Raw genomic sequence first — 22959 nt, forward strand, 5'->3', positions numbered from 1 at the left:
GAACAACCTGCATGACATAGTATATATTCAAAATATGTCATAGCTGAATATAAATGCATGGTACGATGAATGAGAAAGGGGGGGTTATAGGGACCTATTTATGTAGGCAAACAATGTTGTCATGAGTATTCCTGCTTTTATAGATTCCACTGGCAGCGGGTCCTGCACAACAGGACAACATAGGGCCAATGTCAGCATTGTACCCATGGCTGACAGTGATGACAATGTACAGATATCATGGTCCAGTGACATAGTGGCACTGTCTACAGCACTACAGGAGGAGAGGTCAGCCATATCAACCATTATAGAAGCCACTGTAGAGGTACAGGCTGAGCACACAGCTTCACCAGAGCATGGTGGACATTTACTGCTGGAAATCCCGTCATGGAGTCCATCTGTATACTCAGCACACATAGCATTATAAACCTAAATCATCTCCAGGGTGCACACATTCATCATAGAGGATAGACATGGTGGGAGGGTGGGGGTTCTGTACAGCTCAAGGACCATCCATGATATGGCTACATGTGGCATTAACCAGCAAATATAAAGGACAATGATCCATGTATAATTGGTTAATACCAACAACACTGTTGAGATGCTATGCATACTCAGTGGATTCTGGAACAATATAAAGCAAGTGCACAGTGACATGAAGTATTTGGGCAGGGTACAAACATTACTGCTGAGGTCAGTGGTGGTAAATGAAGCCTCATAGGTTCCTCCAAGAAATGTATTGCAGCTACTCTCTGGTCTGCCTCCAGAGACCATGCTTTCCATGCCCATGGGTAGGTCTGGATGTGGTGAGGTAAGACACAGACCATGCCATGACAGGCTGCAAAGAATTTTGGTAAGACACTATCAGTTTCATCCTTTGCACACACCCTCAAATGCCTAGTCATAAGCTTCACCCAGATAATGGCGAAAGACCCTCCTCTGGCCCAGCACCTGGAATGCCTCATCAAGCTGAAAATAGACACATTAATGTAGTTCTACTAGTAACTTGTTGCCTTTTGCCATGCAGTTTACCACTCCCGCTCATGTTATGTGACCACTTTGTGGACAATAAAGTTTATTAGGAATAGTGCACAGCATGACCCATCAAGGTGAATGCTCACCACCCAGGCAAAACTAACTGACCTCATTCCAAGTTAGCCTAGGGAAGGAGTTTTTAACATGCTATACAAATCCATAAGCCAGGAAATCCAGGAAGATGAATAGTATCAGGCAAAGGAGCCCTAACAACAGGGATTTCTGGGTTTGTGCAGAAATTCTGAAACCAGGAATCAGTGAGAGGGACAGCTCTATCAAGACACCACTCATTTTCTTCACATTCTGTCAAGTTATTGTGAACTACCACCTAACACTGTTTTAGCCACAATGGATGTTACATCACTCTACAAAAAGATGGAACTGCTGCCTGTCAGAAAAGAAAACAGATCATCAGATATAGTGGGGCAACTTATAGAGTTTATTCTGACACATAACAATTTTACCTTTAATGGCAAACTTTACGTTCAGACTATGGGCACTGCAATGGATTCCAGTATGGCTCCATAATATGTAAACCTCTTTATTGCAAATGTAGAAGACAAATTCCTACAATACTGCACACATAAGCTACTCACTTCTTTCCATTTTGTTAATGACTTATTTATAATCTGGACACATAGTATTGCCTCCCTTGAGGAATTCCACCAAGAACTCAACAAAATCCGCCCATCTATTAAACTCTCCTTGGAGTACTCGACTTCAAAGTGCAACCTTCATTGACACTAAGGTAACCATACAAAATGGGACATTTACAGGGACATGGCTACAGGAAACCCACTGAATGACAGATGTATCTGCACAGAAGCAGTAATTATCCCAGCCACACAAAGAAGTCAGTTACTTACAATCAAGCACTTCGATATCACCTCATTTATTGTAGTGAGTCAGAAAGAGACTCACAGTTGGCACAGCTGAAAGAAGCTATGCTTGTTCAAATTCACTCTGCCAGGGAGTTTGACAAAGCTGTAGATGAGCAATACAGCTACCAAAAGCGGGTCTATATCAGAACACCAAAAGTTCATACTTTCGAATGTTCTTATATCGACCCCTATTCAGCGAACGCTGAAAATAGCGAAACGACAGATAACCAAATTTTTTCCTAGGGAAAGAATTCAGTTGACCATTTCTGTCGTTACACTATTTTCAGTGCTGTGGTGGAAAGTTACGGGTCGGGTACAGGTAAGTGTGCGATTGGGCGTGGGTTAGGTGAGTTAGGGTTAGGGCGCGAGGGAGGTATGTGTGCGATTGTGTGGACATGAGGGTTAGGGCGGGTTAGGTGAGTTAGGGTTAGGGTGCGAGGGAGGTATGTGTGCGATTGTGTGGACGTGAGGGTTAGGGCGGGTTAGGTGAGTTAGGGTTAGGGCGCGGGTGAGGTGAGTGTGCGATAGTGACGGACCTTAGGGTTAGGGTTTGGGTTAAGGTAAGTGGATAGTTAGTGGTGTTTGTACAGTTTAGTGTAGGGCTAGCTGTAAGATTTTGGGTGTATGTGTGTGGATTGCTGTTTGTTTGGTGTGCTTGTGTTGTGTGTATGTGTTTTGGAAAAGCAAATTTTTTCCCTAGGAAAAAATTTGCTGTTCTGAATGTTCGATGTTGTCAGCGTTCGCTGATTAGGGGTCGATGTAAGAACATTCGAAATTGTGAACTTTCGGTGTTTTGATATAGACCCACCAAAAGCAGCTGCTTCAGTATAAAGAGAAACCCCCTGTGACAGATCATAGACTCACAGTTGCAAATAAAATAGCTGACAAGCCCTTATTAGCACATTTTTCCAAGTCTGATCATTCGATATCAAATGACAGTTATGGTTTTTAAAGGACATTTCTGTGCACCTTTGGAAAGACAAAAAATGGAGATTAAGTCAGTTCAATTGTTCAGACAGTTGCATGAACCTGAATATTGGTTTTATGAGACACTATAATACCCCACTTTTGCTTTTGAGCAACCAACAGTGGACATAAATAAGGTATACTGAAGAGTAACATCTTTTCTGCTAATGCATGATTTATGACAAATTTACTCTGAATTCAAACTACTGACTATTTTGTAATATTAACATTAACTGTTAGATCACTGAGGTCTGTGTTTTAACACCTGTATTTTAGTCATGAACAGACTTAACGGTCAGTAAGACCTTAATGTTCAGTCAGTTTTAACAGTATAACAAAACTTTATCAAATTCTGCAGTTATTTAGAACTTTAGGCTGACATAATGACACAATTTTCATTCGTCCTCTCTCTCTTTCTCTCAGTTAGCTAAAGCACAGCCTGTTCTCATTCTAACCCTGTACATTATTTTCTAGATAATCTCTGTCTTTATCATCATCATGAACTGGACATTATTGCTAATTTTTACTTTCTGCTAATGAAAATATCTGCCTCACAAACATTGCCTATATACACAGATAACTTGCAAATTATAACTTCTTGTTTTCCTTCTCAGGATTTAATTATTCACCCCACAGATCTCCTGTTTTGAGATTTATTGTCTCATTAAATGTCAGGGCAGTCATTCTGAGTGTTATCTTCTTTGATTTAACATGCCAAACTTGATTTTCATAGCATATCATGACCATCTTCTACAGTTTCATTCTTTCTCTCACTATCTCTCTCTCTCTGTTACACATACACACAATCACACACACACACACACACACACATGCGTGCGCGCGCGCGCACGTGCGCGCACACACGCACATGCACACACACGCACACGCACACAGACACACACACACACAGTGTCTCTCTCTCTCTCAGGTATACCCTGAGCTACATTTTTTTCCACTCTAGCATTTTTCAAGATTTCTTTTTTTAGCCAACTGTAAATAAATGATGTACTTAAGCTTTGTAATTAATATAATTAATTTAATAACTGACGAAGGGCTCATGCCAGCTTGAAAGCTGAAGTAATTGCAAAACCTATGTTGGTCCAGTAAAAGTATTACTCACCTCTGTGTTCCAGTGTCTTTGTTTTTTGCTCACTGCCCAGTAGTTCTCTTTCCTGTTAGAGACTGCATCACGTTATTGATATTCAAGCCAACACAAACATCAATGCCAATTATCATATTGTAGCAGCCTGACCCCACAACTAGAGGATGTGATTCCTAGTTCCCCATGGCCTACCAAGGTATGTAGTTACCATGTTTACCTCCCATGACCCTTCAATCTGTCAGTGAGTCCCTTAGCTGTGCAAGTAGTGATGACTGCATTATAGCCACCCCTAATATGTGGGTATGTAAGTTGTATGATGCAAAGCATGGTGAGTATGTGCACTGTCCTCCATAGTCTGGGTGTAGTAATGCATGCATATACATAGTTGTGGAACAGATACTGCCTCTTTGCTAGTGCTGCAATGTATTGTGTCCACCTCTGGCCTCAGCTGTGGTACTGGTCTTGCATACTCCCCACTTGACTCTCCACTGTGCCCTTCCACTTCTGGTAGTACTAGTATGGAAGGGCCTCTCTAGATATTCACCTAATGCACACTGTCATGGTGGGCAGCATAGGAGGCACAACAGAAACCTTGCTGTAGTTGTCTGGTCTGCACTGCAGTGCACCACCTAATGTGTCAGGGGAATGGAACCATCCCCTGAGAAGGCTGAATACCCACTCCACTAAATTCTGCATTTCAGCAGGTATTCTACTATAGGCCATTTCCCTAATGCTCTGGGCATTGTGAACAGACAAGGAGAAGGTTACTGTTAGCTGCCTGTTGGGTGCCAGGATCTGCCACATAACCCATGCACTCAGGACACTCCACAACAAGTACAGATACGACTCAGTCATTGTCCATGTTGGTGTGAATGACCTGAGACATCCCTCCCTGGACTACATGAAAAGAGACATGGAGGAGCTCTCTGATCTTGTAATCCAGGCAGGTATGACCCTTGCCCTGAGTAGCACCCTACCTTCGCCGAGAATGATATCACAGTTCAAGGACAAAATGATTGACTTCAACAATTGGCTAAGCTTCTGGTATCATTCTAAAGGGATCCAGTATCTGTCTGCCTGGGACGACATGGTTGACAGGCCACGATGCTTTCCCAGACATGGCCTACACCTGTCGCCCCTGGGATTCTGGATACTGGCTAAGGCTCTTGTTACCCTTATAGTGCCTTTTTTAGGCAAGGTCCAAATGATAAACCCACCACCGTAACAGATACAGGCAAGCAAAAACTGAGAGTATTGCTACTTAATGCTGGAAGCCTAACCCTCAAAATACACTCACTCGAGGTATTCCTTAAAATGGAGAACATCGATATCTGTGCAGTGACTGAAACCTGGTTCAAGGCTCCTGAGAGCACCCATGCATTACCAGGATATAACTCATACCATACCTTTCAGCCACACAACCAGGACCGGAACACCAAGGTAGGAGGTGTGCCTATATTAATTAAGGATAACCACACCTCCAGGCTAGTTGCCCAACATAATGCATCCGAAATTATCCAAGTGCAACTAACTCTAGGCAAAAATGCAATCCATATTGTAGCTTGCTATAGATCTCCCACCATGCCCCAGGATTCTCACTCCTCTTTTCTTGATATACTAGAAAATATTAGGGTTCAACCAAACACCCTAATAATGGGCGATTTCACCTACCCTACCACTAACTGGGAAAACTACTCATGTACCAACTCCTTTACTCAATGCTTTCTAGAATACATAAACTCCAATGCCCTGGATAAACTTATCCACTTCCCCACCAGGGGCAATAATATCCTGAACCTGGTCATTACCAACATGAGTGACCGGTGTTCCACACCTGAAGTCATCTCCTCGTTGGTCATATCTGGCCATAAGCTAATTATGATAGATATCCACATCCTGACCCCACCCCCCCATTAAGGAAACCACTGTAAAACATTTTTCTAAAGCCAACTTCATGCTTCTTAAGACAGACGTCGCCAACTTCATGTCACCAATGCAGGTGGACAATACAGTTATGACTGGTGAATCGTATACAAATGCACTCTATAAGCACTTACATGAGTGCATGGATCGTGCTATCCATAACAGAACCTAGACGCTATCCTCCAAAACAAGGAAGCCAATCTGATGGTCCCCTTCTATAAACAAACTCTACAACAGAAGTAAGAAACTTTTACAAAAGAGAGTAAAATCTCATGAGTGGAGGAACTCCCTGGTCAGCCTCAGAAGAAGCTGAGATCCCTCATAAAATCCTCCAAAGCTAGCTATGAAAACAAGATTGTCACTGACTCTAAGGACAACCACAAAGCATTCTATAGCTATGTCAAGAATCTCAATGGAAACACCCAGATCTGCTAAAGCACAATGGCATGAAAATTATGGAACCAGCTGATATAGCCAACATCCTGGTTGACAGGTTCAGTGCTAACTTTACCCCCCACCCCCTAAAGGGCCCATATCCATACTGGAAGAATGCAGTGTCTCTGCAATCACAACTGAGCAGGTAAAAACTGCACTCTCTAAAGCCAAGAATACAGCATCCATGGGACCGGACAACATCCTGGGCTGCATTCTACCAAACTGCAGAATGAACTTGCACCCCCCCCCACCACCTAAGCACCATGTTCAATCATAGCCTCACGACAGGCTTTGTGCCCACTGAATGGTGCACAGCAACAGTTATACCACTTCACAAAGGGGGAGCCACCATGGACCCTGGGAACTATCTCCCTATTAGCCTGATGAGCCTGGTTTGCAAGGCCATGGAATGTATCCCCATGGAACTCATAAACAAAGACATTGGTAACCTCCAAACTTTGGACCCCACCCAGTTTGGGTTTGTGAAGGAAAGATCATGTCTCCTGAACCTGATTGACTTCTTTGAAACAGTCACCAAAGCCGTAGATGATGGTAAGACAGTTCACACAGCCTATCTTGACCTTGCCAAGGCTTTTGACACCATCCCCCATTCTGGAATCATAGATAAACTCACTAAATCCATACGTTGCAAGATGGGTTGCCAACTGGCTAACTGACAGAACCCACACTGTAAAAGTTGCAGACTCCAAGTCTGACTTCAAACCTGTGACAAGTGGAGTACCACAGAGTTCAGTCTTGGGTCCTCTGCTCTTTGGGATCTACTTATCTGAAGTACAGGCTAACACAGAGCACCTCTGGCTGATGAAGTTCGCAGATGACTGCAAATTAGGTGCCATAGTCGAGTCCCCAATGATGTGGACATCCTACAGAAGGGCCTCATTGAGACTGATGCCTGGTGTCAGAAACATGGCCTCAAGCTCAATGCCAAAAAATGCATTGTCACTCCCTTTTGTAAAAACACTGCACCCATAAACTACCACATAATGCCGAAGGTGTGATAAAAGACCTTGGGACTCCGGTGGACAGTAGTCTCTCCTTTGATAATCACATCACCACATTAGTCAGGAAATCCTTCTACATGGCACACCTCATCATGAAAGGTTTCTCATCCAGGAAAAAAGAGGTCATTGTTCCCCTCTATTCAGCTCATTAGACCCATTATTGAATACAACGCCCCTTTTGGAATATACCTCACAAGACATTTGCAACAGCTGGAGAGGCCAGAAAAATACCTCACAAAGAGGATTATGGGACTCAAACAGATGCCCTACACTGACCGTCTCAAAAAACTCCAGCTTTACTCCATAGCACATCGCCTATTCCGAGGTGATCTCTGCCTAACGTACAAAGCTATGTCAAACCCAGAACTGTTGGACATGCTACACCTAAAGAAATCCCAGTCCCTCATAGCTACACTCTCTAGAGACCTAAACCTTGTCACCAAAATAAACAGAACATGCTGGAGGGATAGATTCCTGTCCCAGAGACTTCCCATACTCTGGAACAAGTTACCTGTCTATGTCAAGCAGAGTTCTTCACTAGGCCTTTTCAAGAAAAATCTTGATGAGTGGATGGGAAATAGCAAATTTACCCCGGGGATCATTTCTGTGGCCCTGCTTGACAGGGGCACAGGAAAATAACCTTCTTGGGTGGTGAAAGCCAAGGAACCTTGTTGGCTAGGCTTACATAGGCCCTTGGGCTGATAGCCTCATACCTACCTATGAACCTATGAACCTATGAATGGGGGTCATCAACTAGGGTAACTAGTGCATATCCAGAATCACCTGCTTCACATGATAAACAACATATTATATGTGGCTTCTTCCCTCTCTACCGGTATAGTACCTGCTTGTATAGATCTGTCCATCTAGATAGCAACTAGATGACCCTGTGGGAAATCCCTTCACAGAGTCCTTTTGGTATAAATCCAATATGAGCCAAATGTGCAAATCATTGGAACTGCCTGGGTGGTGCATGGGCACATTATGAACACTCCCCTTGATATTACAAGTGATGTGACAATTAGGAGTGGGAGCCCTTCCTGTTGATGCATTCCTGTGGCCCAGGTATGGCATTATCACAATGTGTGCACAATGTATGGTTCACAGGATGTTATGGAAATGAGCGATATTATAAAATATCCAAGGATGTTGATTCTCTCCTCTGCATTTCTAAAGAACCATAGTTACCCATCCACAGTCTGCAGCATGTCAAGGAAGTGGTTCAGGATTCTTAAGACCAACACCTGCATTATCTCTAAGTCTGATTAGGTCATTGAAAGGTCTTTGTAGCTGAGATGGTTACAGCTGCACATACCTTAGTATCCAGAAGAATGAGTCTACGTCTATACCACTTTGAGTGACACGGTTCAGTGAGGTCTCATTCAGTCAATCTGTCCACAGAGAGACAATACAAAATCTGTCTGTCACTCAGCTGGTGTAATATCAAGCACTGTCTGTACCTCTTCCTTTCGCAAGGATGACTGTGGTGTATACTAACTCCAACAGTGGTGATTAACACATGCTGCTGAGACACAGCTGCTGTTGATTGAAACATTACCTACCTCATGTGCACTATGATGATTCTCAGTCTAAAAAATAGGTAGGTGCCATGGTGAGGCCATTTTATATTTCTCAATCAGATCAACATTTTGCGTGTTAGCATTTGCATACTCATTCCGGCTCACTTACATAGGTTTCTCATTTCTATGACATGCATCAGGAACATGCGCTGAGTGCTGTGCTATTTTGCCCCTTGAGAGACTGTAATGTCCGAGTCTTTGAACTGCAAATACCCTGCAAATTGACACTGTCCTAGCTAATTTCTCCTGCAAGCGTATGGTGGCTTAATCTCTTCCTACTATAACATTATCAATATTCTGTCCTAATCAGCATATATAATTTAATACACTTATTAATATTTGAAATATGTAATTCTACCTCCAGATATACAGTGAGCCTCATAGTCATGATATACATCCAAGATGGCTGGGATGCTAGGTCCTGCAGCCGATGAATGCACTTCTTGTCCTTGACTAATCTAGCCCCTAGTTTAGCAATCTGACTTGATTGGGTCATCACAAATGATAGGTCACACAAGTAGCCTCTTAAATAAAGCTATTTATTATCAAAAGTTATGCCCACAGAACAGTTGTATGTCATCTCTTCTTGTTATACTGTTACTTCTTATTTTCAGGAAATTATCCTCAGTTTCTGGCTGTTTTAAAAGGTGCACTTCTCCTCCTTAAACTTCCAGATGTTACTCTTGTCCGTGGAAAGCTCAACACTAGCTCAGCAGTCCAGCTGTCTGCTTCATCACAAGCAGCACACATAAGTAAGGACCTATTTATTATTTTGTATTAAAATGTAGGCCTCACACAGAGCCCTGCTGCATTTTCCCAGAATACCATTGCATCTCATATTGTGTGTGTGTGTGTGTGTGTTTGTGTGTGTGTTGGGTGGTTTCTATGCTACCACAATTTGTGGGATAGTAGTAAGAACACTAGTGTGACCAGGTTTGACAGTGCAGTATGTGATTCATAGATATGGTAAAATTAGCTGCTAATGAGGTGTTTTGTTGTAGCTTTACCTTGTGTCTGAACTGGAGATTCTCAGCATCGGAGCTCATCGATCAACCCTGTCAGCTAATTTGCTCTCTGTCTCTCATTCTCTCTGTGTGATAATCTGTCCAAATCTCGGGATTGATTTCCTGCACAGCCCTTCCTAAAAACTTTCAGCGCTTTCATATCGCAGCTTACCTGAAACATTAAACATACAGCAACTTTATAATCTTGAAGGGGAATGTATTCTACAATTCTTCCTTTTTAATTATAATTGCAGCAAAGCCCCTGACACTCTTGGTTTTACAGATTTTAAGTTGATTAAATTTAAGGATGCACGGTCATTTTATTACTTTATTATCATTGCATTTCTTTTTATCTACTTGCTACCATTTCAGTCTTTATGCATGAAAGACACCGGTCACTAATTGAAATACTCTTCTCAGCCTATTTTGTTTTGTTTTCTACCCTTAGTTTCTCCTCTTCTAAGTGTGCATTTGGAAAATGTATTTACTTGTTAATTCTCCATTCCAGGTTGATTTCTCATTGGCTTCCAGCTCTATTTAATTTGCATTTTCTACTGCTATTGGTATAATGATAAACTCTAAGCAGTATTACTTCATATAAGTATTTCAATCCATTTCACACACTCAACTTAAAGTGATCTATCCCACTATGTGGTTGACCGAGCATCACTCTGTCCTCTGGATGATTCAGAAATGGAAAATACCTTAACAACCATCCACGCATGGTAGTTTCAAGTAATGTGATTTTTTTTTTCCAAAGCCATGGGAAAGGTGAAGAAAAAGGGGCAGGAGGCATCTTATAGGTTCACAGATTTATAGATAAGTACTGGGCTAGCTGCCCATGCAGACCATTTTAATCCTAGCCAGTTTCCTTTTTGGTATGTAAATTAACCTATCCCATTTGACATTAGATTGACCTTACCTATCACGTTTGATAACTGTATATTACTCCAAGTGAAAATAACTGGGATCATACTGTATATAATTTGAGGGGAACCGTGCATGGGATAAAACATTTAGGAGCTGCCTCTGTCCATTTGTAGTACATTGACAGTCCTGGGGTAAATTTTCTGTTTCCCATTCATAGATGCAAGTTGTGCTTGAGTACTGACAGGAATGAGCTTCTTTTTATATGGATGGAGAGTCTGATCCAGAGTAATAGTATCCTCTGTGAGATATACCTATACCTCCAAACCATTCTGTTGATGTTGCAGAAGAGGTTTGGATCCCTGAAGTGATTATTTCTGATGCCATTTGACTTGCTGATGTTCAGTAGGTCCATAAGTATTGGATCGGGGAATGCCTTGTATGCCAGACACGGACCACCTGTTAGCAGTCTGTAGGATACTGAGTATAGTGACAGGGTTTTGAGTTGGTCCTTGTTGGAAATATTGTTTAGGCCTTATATCCTTTTAATAAGGTATCTCTGTGGGTGTTCCAGTTGCTGCAACTGCTACTATAACAGGGGTCAGACAGTTAGAACATCATAGTAATTCCTTCTTTAGTTTGCATCATGACTCAGATCAAGGGAGAGAATTTAGAAGCTGAAACAAATTAAAATTCATCATCCTACTCTCACTGTGCAGGCAATCTATTGTTCTTCTTCCTCCAACTTCCTACAGGCCCAGGAAGCAATGAAAGTATACACTGGTTGGCTGAAAATTAAGGAAAATTTTGTGGTGGTGGTGGTAGTGGCAAGCCACAGCTGGATCAGCATTCTAGTCTAGAAATCAGGACATTTATTGTTGCACTGAGATTAGTTGAAGATTGCAGTTAGTAAATAATGACAGACATTTGAGTTTCACACTTCTTAACCCTTAGAAAATGCATGATAATGTAAGCTGTCTTATTACATCAACTTTTAAAGTTTATAACAGCAATATTTAAAATATATTCATGATTTTGGTCCGTTGTCCTCCCCACAACTTTCCTTTTGGCTTTGTCCCTGAATTTTGCTCTGAAAGGCTGAGAGATGTGTGTCTGAACCTGAAGTGGCAATTTTATGTCCCAGGACGTCAGACACATTTATGTGGTAGGAGAGAAATCTCTTAGTAGTGTCATAAGACCACAAGGGTATCAACATATTTAATAATGTTCAGTAAATATAAGTTTAAAAGCTTACACAGTGGTTATATGGTCTTTAAAAAAATTATTAGAGTAACTCTCTCAGGTCAGAGAATGGTTTAGCTGCCTCTCGTAACAGATCATTTGCATTTAAAATCACAAGAGAGCTCACAGTTACTTCTCTTTAGACAGGGGTGGCAGCTAGGACATGAACCCACATTGTAAACATAGAACGTACAACCCTCTAATCTCCTACAGTCAAAATCGAGTGTCCAGCCTACTGACCCACTGAGTTTACAAGTCTTTGTAGAACTGTTTGTAATCAAAGCAGAAAGATAACCACATCCATATAGTCACACGCAAACATGCACATGCACACACATACACACACAGGTGTGCTTACAAGCATGTGCAAGCACACACACATACACAGCCATATAGGTTCATAAGTCCATAGATTAGTACTAGGCTAACTGCCCTTGTGGGCCATTTTTAAGCCTAGCCAATTGTGCTCTGTGAGAATCAAACCCTGTACCTTGTGTTTGTAAGGCAAACACCTTAACCATTATGCCAACCTCCCACCTTATGAGCACATTTGAATGTTTACACATATACACTCACAAATTGACACACAAATGTGTGTGTGTGTGTGTGTGTGTGTGTGTGTGTGTGTGTGTGTGTGTGTGTGTGTGTGTGATGTGTCTGTCTCTGTCTGTGTCTGTATTTATGTATCTGTGTTTGTGTCTGCATATAGAGGGATGGGGAACAAAACACAGAATGAGGAGTCAGCTCCAGTGGTGTAAAGAGATAAAGCCCTGCCTGTGGCCTGGTTGATGCAAGTTTGATTGGTGTGTCTTGGTTGCCAGATGAGAGTGATCAGCTGCTGTGGCTTCTCCCATGCTGGGGAAGGGAAGCAGCTCTGACTTGTAACTGGGGTGACACCTAATGGGAGGACTAGGTGTTACACCTGTGGGGCATGAGCCCATTAACATGCGCTGCCACCATGTATCTGCACAACTGCACAAAACTGTTACCTCCAGTAAGATAATGTAAGTGGAGTAATGCTCCACAGAGGAGAGTAGGTAACTCTGAAGGAGCAGCAAGCTGGCCTACTCTCTATGACCTAACTGTTGTCATGGGGAAATGACTAGATTGATTGGATTACCTGGGCAGGAGGGAGTGGGCCACAGGGCTCTCACTTGGCTCAGGGATTCTCAGTGCTTGCTCTTTGCAGAATGAATAGCCTGACTGGGTGTAGCGAGAGAAGTTGTTAGGTTGGTCATATGGAGTTAAGAAAAAAATAAGAATCAGAGAATGAAGAGAGAGAATGTATGCTTTAATCTGCTGCCACTTCAATGTATTGTTTCAATAGATCTTGCTCATATTTTGTCTTGAAAATATCCCTGTCAGTCAGCTATTCTGAAGAATCTTCTCAACATATACAACCTTTAACTGTAATTCTAGCTAAGGCATCAGTCAGATTCCTGCCTCCTTTGATTTTACACGTTCCTGGCTTTCCATATAACATGTGATAAGGCTCTACACCTGTCACATTTTGTTGATGAGATGAAAGCGGCATTCTGACCTTTTGCCCTAGGCTTAGAGATAATACAGAGATGAGCTCAGCATACAGGCCACAGTTAATTGTTTGTGCAGTACCAGTCTCCACTTAATGAAGAGAAAATCATGCCATCAGCTGGTGTGGGGTTAGGATTAAGGTCTAGTTGTGGCATTTTATAGCAATGATTTCAAAGCCATTTTCCTATGTTTGTTTGAAGTGCTTAGTATGTTCCCATAGTTATAATATGACAGGGTATGGAAATAAAAAGGTAAGATTGTTATTTAAGTGGGTACATATATTGGGTCAGACTTCATTTGAGCCTTGCACCATACTTGCAATGGCAAAGCATGTAATTTTTGAAAAATATTCTATGACAGCATTAGCATCATATATTTAATTGAAAATCTAATCAAATAATTAAATGTTTTTATGTAAGGCTGATTCAACACTCTGTCCACTACAGGAATGAACAATTAAATTAAGGCATGATGTAGACTATTGCATTTTAAATTTTCTGCCAGTCTGACTGTTGTTGGCATTATTTAACTCTTGCTGTTATAATTATTAGAGTTGGCCTAGATGCAGAATATCTGTTGCTCTCACATACACATTAAATGGATGTTTTAGGAGTCAAACCACGTATGTAACATCTCAAGTCATTCTCTTAACAATAAAAATTGTGATACCCCATTTTATAAAACCTGAGAAAAATCTGCTGAATTAAGATATGGGTAATGAGCATGCTTTTATAAAAACAACCTTGGTGATGTTTAAGTTTTTTTGAAGATTATCAGAAAATGCCTCCATGAAACACATTTATTTCTATATATAATACTTATAGTGTGATCTTGAAATGGATGAAGGACATGGCCCTATCAATTTGGAAATGCAGAACACCCTCACTGAGGTGGAAGAAGATGACAGAGTATCCCCAGACTGTCAAATTGACAGCCCTCAGTTGAATTTTGACAGCCGTGACCTACATCATTTTTCTGGGAAGGTGACAGTTAAAGAATCTGAAGAAAGTTGTGGTGAACAGTTGCTGGTTGCTTTTCCAGCTTCAACAGAGCTTTGCAGTGCTATGGAAAAGTCAACCCTAGTCAATGAAGAGGCAAAGTCACTCAACAAATTTACTTTTGGGACAACAGAAATAGAAAATACGAAGAAGGTGCTTAAAACAGAAGATCAAGTAACTTCTATTTTCAGTGAGGTGAGTAGCACTGAAGGTGTAATGGACATTAGAAAACCAGGTTTCTTCATCTTCATTGTGTCAGTAAGATCTGTATTCCTCAATAGCATCATGCTTGCTACCTGTTTGTCATGTTTGCCAGACCTATATCTCTGCTTCCATGCCCTCCACTGGTAATATTTAACTCTTGACTTATTTCCCCTATAAAGTTTTTTCTTGTTATGTCTTGTATAATCATCATCAGTAGCATTCTTATTCCAAAATGCATAGCATCGTGAAAAATGATTAGCATCATGTTCTTCACTTAGTACCTTTCACCAGGGTCGTTGAATTTACCCCATGTTTCTCTTCCATGCTCATACCTCATGTCTTGCCTTCTTTTCCTTTAGTTACTTTATAACATTTGTACAGAATAATAATGCAAGCAGTTATCAGAAAATGAGCACATGAGTAAGTTTATAAAAGTTTAAATTACAAGTGAGTAATTGCCCTTACCAGGATTTTATTGAGCTATTTGTTTGTTTGCTTTTAATCTTGTTCATAACAACTACACTGGACCTCATTCAGACATGACCTACTTACAAGCAATTGAATTCTCTATGGTACGAGTATATAAAATAGCATAACAAAAGAATACAGTTCACCAACAGATAACCAAACAAGTCTATAGTATTATAAAACTGTTTATAATCAGATACTTCATCAAGATGACACAAGGTTAGAAATCTCCATTTGCATAATATGCATGTAAAACCACTAAGACTGTTGTTATGGCATCATGAAAACAGGGTAATATGTATCTGATTTATACCATCTATTGAAATATGTAACTGATAACAACAATACTGCAACAACAAATAAGTGAGGCTTTACCACAGAGCTGAATATGAAGGCTCTGCTCGCTAATAAATGCTCAGTTCCAGTTCTTGGGGCCTAACAATACTAAAGGGTTTAGTACTACTTACTAAAGAATGCTCTGGTACTACTAGAGAAAGGTGTGGAGTATGTAAATAGTGGCATGATATTGTAATTAGAGTTGCCACCTTTTAAAATGCCCAAAGTGACACATGTTTACATAAATGTGAGATTTTGTAGGACAAATTATAGCAACAGCAAGTGAAAACACCTGAAGTTCATTTTGTGGCCAAAATAAATCTCACTTTTGCAGAATGTTTCTATTGTTTTGTATAATATTAAGGTGTTTCCTATACATTTTTGTATATTTCCACAGGACAAGACTGTACTGTATAAAGAGGGACAGGTGGTAAGGTAATCCTACTTGCAATGTGTTAGACATTTGCCTTTCTATCTGTGGAGGGGCAGTAATCAAGGCTAATAAGTGGGAAAATAAAAGTTCATGTTAGCATTAATCCCTGCTGGTGACTTGGATATATTTAGCCTTCTTTAACATAAGCCAGTTGTGCTTCCTTCTATGAGACTTGACCATGAATATAGCTAGCAAAAGAATTTGCTGTGGAGATGGGTAATGCACATTCCAGGAATTAATTAAACAGAACTTTGCCAACAATGAATTTGGCCTTGGTTATTAGTCCATACAGTCAATATTTATACTTAGCATATCTGAAATCTGGAAGATATTAATGCACATGCCTAGAAAAATCCAGGAGCAGATATGACACCCTTAAGTATTTGGCCCAGTCATTTTATCCAACATTTGATCAATCGGCACCCAGTCAGAGAGCACCCTGTTTAACTTTTATTAGTTTCCAAAGAACACAGAGAAGAAAAGCTGATATTAATCCAATGTTGGCTGAACTATTTATAAAATGATACAACATTCTTAGATAAACTTATTTTTATGAGCACATGAGGTGATTAGGGAGCCAAATAGTCAAGGCATCCACACAGACATGTGTACTTATGGTTTAGAGGCTGGCAGAGGGGATGTTAATAAAAAGAGCGAGAGAGAGAGAGAGAGAGAGAGAGAGAGAGAGAGAGAGAGAGAGAGATTAATAGGGTCCACTCCTGCAGCTGGTATATGAAGATATAGAACATTCCACAGACTGGCCATCCAGAAATTTGAATGACCGGTTATCAATGTAATCCCTGAAGAGTGGATTTCGTTGGGGGTTTAGATTGTAAAGTTTAAGCTCAGCAAAAAATCTTTAATGGAAGACTAAATCAAAGGACTTTGTGAGATCTGTCTCTCTCTCTCTCTCTATATATATATATATATATGTATATGTATATGTATATGTATATGTATATGACTTCTGTCAATTCACCTGCAGTAGAGCTGCTATAAATGCTATTTTTATATGTAAGCATTGCAGTTATAATATGATGGGTACGTCTGAAAACCATAACTAATCCATAGGCCACAAAATGAGTTTCTATTATTAACATACACCCTTTTATAGAATTTTAGATAGCAGGGATAGGAGCAAAACAGGCAATCCTAGGACTGGCAGGTATGATGGTTATATAGTAGGCAAGTTTAAACTTGCCAGTTTGTATTTCTCAATGTTCGACTTTACACCTGTATTTCTCAATTTTCGACTTCACACTCTGTTTTACCATAGGGAACAACTGCTGACGTGGTTTCTATCTATGCACTGGTTGTACAACTATGGAGTTAATATATATATAAGTAAGTAAGTAGAGAGCGATGATAAAAAGGGGTATGCTCCCTTGCAAACATGCTTTTTATTGCTTGTTTCTCTATATGAGGCTTACACCAATTTGTTTAGATTGGCTGAAACATATTGTTTCTCCTGATGAAACACAGGAGAAACCAAGTTTTCAGTCACTGGAGTAGTCATCTTGTCTGCCACTGCTGGATGTTGTGTGTAAGAATAAAATATATACAGAGATGTTTTCATTTGCATAAATTATTTATTTTCCTTTAGAAACCATTTGGTTTGTCTATGCCTTAATAACTTTGATTTGATTTAATTAGTTAGCCCTTTACTTTCAGTCCCAAGGGATCAATTTTAAAGCAAATCAGAGTAGCTGTTATGGACCTCAAATGGTTTCCATTCTCATGGCTGAGAAAAACTTTTAATACTGGAGAAACCCGTAGATTGGGTAAAATCTGGTTCTTTCGGCAGTTATGGCAAGGGGATCCATATAAAACATTCTGATATAGTATTTAAATCAATCTAGGACAGGACTGGCATCCCATCGGCATGGGCAATCTGTGTAAGAAGAAAGATATGCTTACTAAATTTAAAGGGCTACTAGGTGACTACAGCCTCTGGTGATTTTTATTCTTTTGGCAGAAATTAAGTTTGGCTGTGCAGTCCTCAGTAAGAAGAGGAGAGTAAATATATGTTTGAGAAATTCTACCTGTTTTATTTCCAAGAGCCAGATGTAGCAGCCTGTTCCTTTCTGCAGTGAGATTAAGATCTGTTGGGCTCTAGTGCAATTAGAGTATTTATATCCTGCTGATAGTTATTCTCAGTTTAATTTCCCCAAATCTTTTGGGTTTCTAATACCATGACAATAATGGACCTCAATCCTAAGTCAGGGTTCAATTCAACTTCATGAAATTACCATTATTTCAATCTTTGACAATCTTTTATTAGCCAAATGTGCTCTTGACAGCACCTGCAATGTGCCAAGAACTGACTGCTGCAATTCATAAAGCGCTGCATGTATTAGTAGCAAATATGAGTACATGTTCTTTTTTATTAGATCCATTGCACCTGCTACTATTGCAACAGTCTTGGTAACTTTTTTTGACATTGCTCTCATTTCTCACTGCAAATCTTGATATTTTATTATTTCGTATATTGGTGGCCCCATGTGATGTTCACTTCATCATTATCTATAATGCTTTGTGGTTCATGTTTCCAGTGCTTCTCAGATACTTCTATACTGTAGTGTTTGCAGAATCCCTAGTACAACAATCTTGCCACATTTTTGTGCTTTTCAGTGTACAGGTCCTCTACCGTGAGTATGTCACACCTAGCAACAAGGTGTACAATCGATTTAAATTTTTTTTTTTACAGAACCTACAGTTGTCTGTTTCTACCACATTTCCAATGGAATTTATAAACCAGCATATGTGTAGTCCACTATCCTGGATTGCCATTATTAATCTTTCATCCTGTTGTTTCAATTCACCTCTCCTTAACCATTCCTGCATCAAATCCTGATCAACACGAGGTTGTTCCAGGTGATCTCAACACTTGTCACTATATTCATGGCTTTTCCACATTTTTTTCCTTCCTTCTCATCTTATATTCTTTCTTTTTTTTTTTTTGGCACATTCAGTTGTTGATGTGAGACTTTTGTCTACTTCAGGTTTGATTTCTGTTCCCGCTTGCCACTTGAATGTTTCTCCTAAACTAAGTAGAGAGGTCATCTTAGACTTCTTCTCCTCATGTTTTAAAACTTTCACTAATTTTGGATCTGCTGAGGTCAGCTGATATGTATGCAGTCCCATAACTGCAGATCTATACATGTAATCAATTTTCCCACACCTCCTTCAGAGCATGAAATACATAATCTTGGTATATACTGATTTTTATTTATCATTTGATAAGCATGAAGCATTTTTCTTGTTTTTTTGTCCAGTTGATCCAATAGCCAAAACTGTAAATTAAAACAGGAACAGCAAATTGGTTTATGGCTTGGACTTTATTCCTGAATGTCAAGGCTGTTTTCAATATTAGTTCTCGTATTCTGAAGTGTTCCTTACTAAGTTTTATTCACTTTTGTTCATATTTTATTGCCAGTCCTTCATCAGTTGTCAAATATGTATGCACTCCTTCCTGCTCATGTTGCTTTATATCTCATTTCTGTTCTAGATGGATATTTTCTTGGTACTGAAACGTTCCTTCTTTAAACGATGCTTTTGCCCATTTATCAAGACCAAGTGTCATTTTTATTTAATCTGAGAAAGTTATACTGCTTCTGATGAACTATACCGTTTTAAGTCATCCACTAAAAGTAGATGTTAAATCTTTAAGCAAGTTTGTTTTCTGGGAGCCAAATAGTAACCAAGACCCAATATGTTAAATAAACAACTTAATGGGTTAAGGGCAAGACAAAACAACAGCGATGACAAAGAATCACTCTGGAATACCCACCTTTGAATTTTTATAATTCTAGGATAATAATTAGCCCTTTGTCATGGCTTAATTGCAAAATGGTTTGCCACTGTTTCATGGTCACTGTAATGTAGTTGATCAATGTAGGATGTACAGTATCTTTTACATCTGTAAGCACTCCTTTATCCATGAATGTGAGATGCCGTCAGATGCTTTTTTGTAATCTAGCCATGCAATACTTAGATTCTTCCCCTTCTACAGTTCTCCGCTATGGCTTTATTTAGCAACAAATTATCCTTTGTTCTGTATGACTTTCTTTTGTTACCCTTATGTTCTACTGCTATGACTGAGTTTTCTTCTAAATAACTCTAAACTCTTTCTCCATTATTTCCAGTATATAGTTTGTACTTCATCAAAAGGCAAGTTATTGGTCTAGTTTTTAGGATGTCATACATGTTCACTCTTAAGATGCACTATCAGTTTTCTAAAACATATTTTTTTTATTGATCTTAATATGTCTATCCATTTCAAGCAACTCTTCCCTTTGATAATTTTCTTCTAAATTGAGGGTGCATTCTTTACTCTCTGTTTCTTGTGGGCATTCTACAGAAAGTTCCAGAATGTCTTCCTGTGACATATCTTCTTCAGCTGCATCCTGCATCATCCATTGCTCCTTCATAGGGGAACCTCATTAGCCCATCAATCCACAACATTCCCTGTATCAGAGTTGCCACTGTTCCCTGCTCCTTCCCTTATTGTGCAACTCCAATTGAACTTTTGTACTGGTTTCCTTCTGAAGGTTCCACAGCATTATCAAGTGGCAAATGATAAGATGCCTCCTGTTCCACTTCTTTCATCTTAATTTAGGGATTCATTATTCCATCATGCTGTGACCTTTTCTGAGCTGGATTTTCTACAATACATCCTTCTCTTTGCAGGTAATCCATTACTTCTGTTTCTGTTTCTTTAACTTCTCCATTAGTAATCATCTTTTCTACTTTCCCCCTCTGTTTTCTTATTTTTTGCATTGTGAAACTTAATATCCAGGTGCCTTTGCTTGTATTTCTTGTCAAATATCTTTGGTACTGCTTTTTTGTATTGATTCGTTTTTCTTTCTCCTTTGTGTAAATATTGCACCACATTAAATCTCTTTTTCTTTCACATGTCCATATTTCTTCTTCAGATGTCTCCTGCTCCTCCTGTTTTTCCTTAATTTGGGTACTCGTTGTTCCATCATGCTGTGTTATAACCTGTGTTAGACTTTCTACACTAAATCCTTCACTTTGTAGGTATTCCATAATTTCAGTTTCTATTTCTTTAAGTTCTACTTTACTAATCTTCTGTTCTATGTTTCCCTTTTGTGTTCTTGTTTTTTGTATTGTGAGATTTTCCATGTCTAGTTTTCTCTTCAAATATCTTTGGAGCTGCTTTTTTTATATTGATTAATTTTACTTTCTCCTTTGCATAAATATTGCACCATATCATGTCTCTTTTTCTTTCCCATGTCATGTTATACCTTTCAAAAATCCCTGGGTTTTGTTCATAATATTTTTGCACTTCCTCTGTTGCTTCTATTTCCAGATGACCCAAAGTTTCTTTGTTTATGTAATGTTTTTCATGGATCTGTTGTATTAATGAATGCAAATTTGCATTTGAAGCTTTTGACAGTTTTTCTTGGGAAGTATTTTTCTTTCCTCTAATTTCTCTCTTAATATTTTGGAATGTCTCCTATCTGGAAATTCTGGACTTCTTGCATAATAGTAACAACACATAATGTTTTTCTTATCCACAATAGCCTGCTCTACCATCTTTATGGCTCGTTTTAGGCCTGTTAATTTGTGTGTTTTTTGTGCACTTCTACTTCCTTCTACAACAGGGGCCATCCTCCCCTAAGCCTGGCCTAACCCCATTCTAGGAATGTTTCTGTGTCCTGAGGATTCTACACTGCCATTTTTTCCAGGCCTGGCACCATTGCGCATACCAGAATTGGGCACTTTCTTATCCTGGGGCTTGTGCACTCAACTGTCTTTTTTTTTTTTATTTGTTTGTTTTTTAACCTACCTCTCTCTCCATGATATATGCTATGTAATATACCTTCTTTATATCAATAACGACTTTGTGAGATTTGGTGAAAACAGGGTACACCACATAAAGGCATTCACCAAGACTTGAGGATGACTTCAGTTCCAGCATTACTACTCTCTTTTTCTTGCTGATTTCATCATCTCTCCATTCAGATCCATTTCAGTGCAGGTTCCATTATGTTTTCTGAGAAATGGGGTAGCAATGTTAATAAAATCTACTTTTCAGATCAGGTGATTAGAGGTAGGTATTAATGCAAGTAACTCATATAACTAAAGAAAACTCTTCAGACAGCCTTGACCCCACTTGCCTGCCCCTTGTATACCAGAATTACTTCTCCTTTCCCCTGCATCTGCCACTGTGTTGGGCAACAAGGTCTCCAGGTGTGAGATGACATAGTACAGTCACCGTTAAAGATGGGTGGATACTGTCAGTAGTGATGGGCAGCATAATGTCACCATGGGCAAGCAAATGCTTGCTTATTTTTTATGTTGCATGCCCTGGGTATATATGGCCATGAGTATCTGTTATGTCTGACATATAATCAGCCTGTAAACAATATGATGTGTCAGTCTTAGAAGAGACTCACAAAACTCCTTTCGCTACCTCCAATGACAGCACAGACTTTGTGTAAAATATTAGACTCTTAGGATATTTTATAACTGACCAAGTTCCTTTGATTTGGATATGTGTACCAGATTCATGAAGCCACCATATAGGATTCTTCATCTACCCAGCATCAACTGCTGCCTACAAAACTTTCATACCTTTCATCAAACTGACTTAACCTTTCGTTCAACCACCTAAGCTCAACTTGCTAGATTTACTTAATGTTGCCCACCATATATTCCCATTGTAAGGCATACCAACAACAAAATAGTACTTCATAATCTCAATTGGTCACTTAGTCCTAAAAATACCTAACAATTCTGCAACATACTATCCTGACTTTAGAAAAGATAACCATAAACATATCCCTGTGGTATCAATTAATCCCAACTTTATCATTCACCTTTTACCAGTACTCACCTACCTTCTCTTCATCTTCTCATATAAAATGTATAAATATTTCTGAACAAAATAGTATCTCAAACCAGATT

General features: G+C 39.6%; 1 protein-coding gene across 4 annotated transcripts in view; it reads left to right on the plus strand.

Annotated features, from left to right (window-relative positions):
• LOC122816834 (tripartite motif-containing protein 54-like) overlaps positions 1 to 22959 on the plus strand; it is a 361207-nt gene that overhangs the window by 232686 nt on the left and 105562 nt on the right. For 3 of the 4 annotated variants that reach the window (XM_044089886.1, XM_044089885.1, XR_006367102.1), the window contains exon 9: positions 14412 to 14780. The exons of the other annotated variant lie outside the window; for it this stretch is intronic. In XM_044089886.1, the coding sequence (XP_043945821.1) occupies positions 14412 to 14780 (369 nt within the window). The remainder of the gene's footprint in view (positions 1 to 14411; positions 14781 to 22959) is intronic. 4 annotated transcript variants of the gene reach the window in all.

Source organism: Protopterus annectens, chromosome 12.part0 (assembly GCF_019279795.1).
Source record: "Protopterus annectens isolate FY-2018-M chromosome 12.part0, PAN1.0, whole genome shotgun sequence".
Lineage (NCBI taxonomy): Eukaryota > Metazoa > Chordata > Ceratodontiformes > Protopteridae > Protopterus > Protopterus annectens.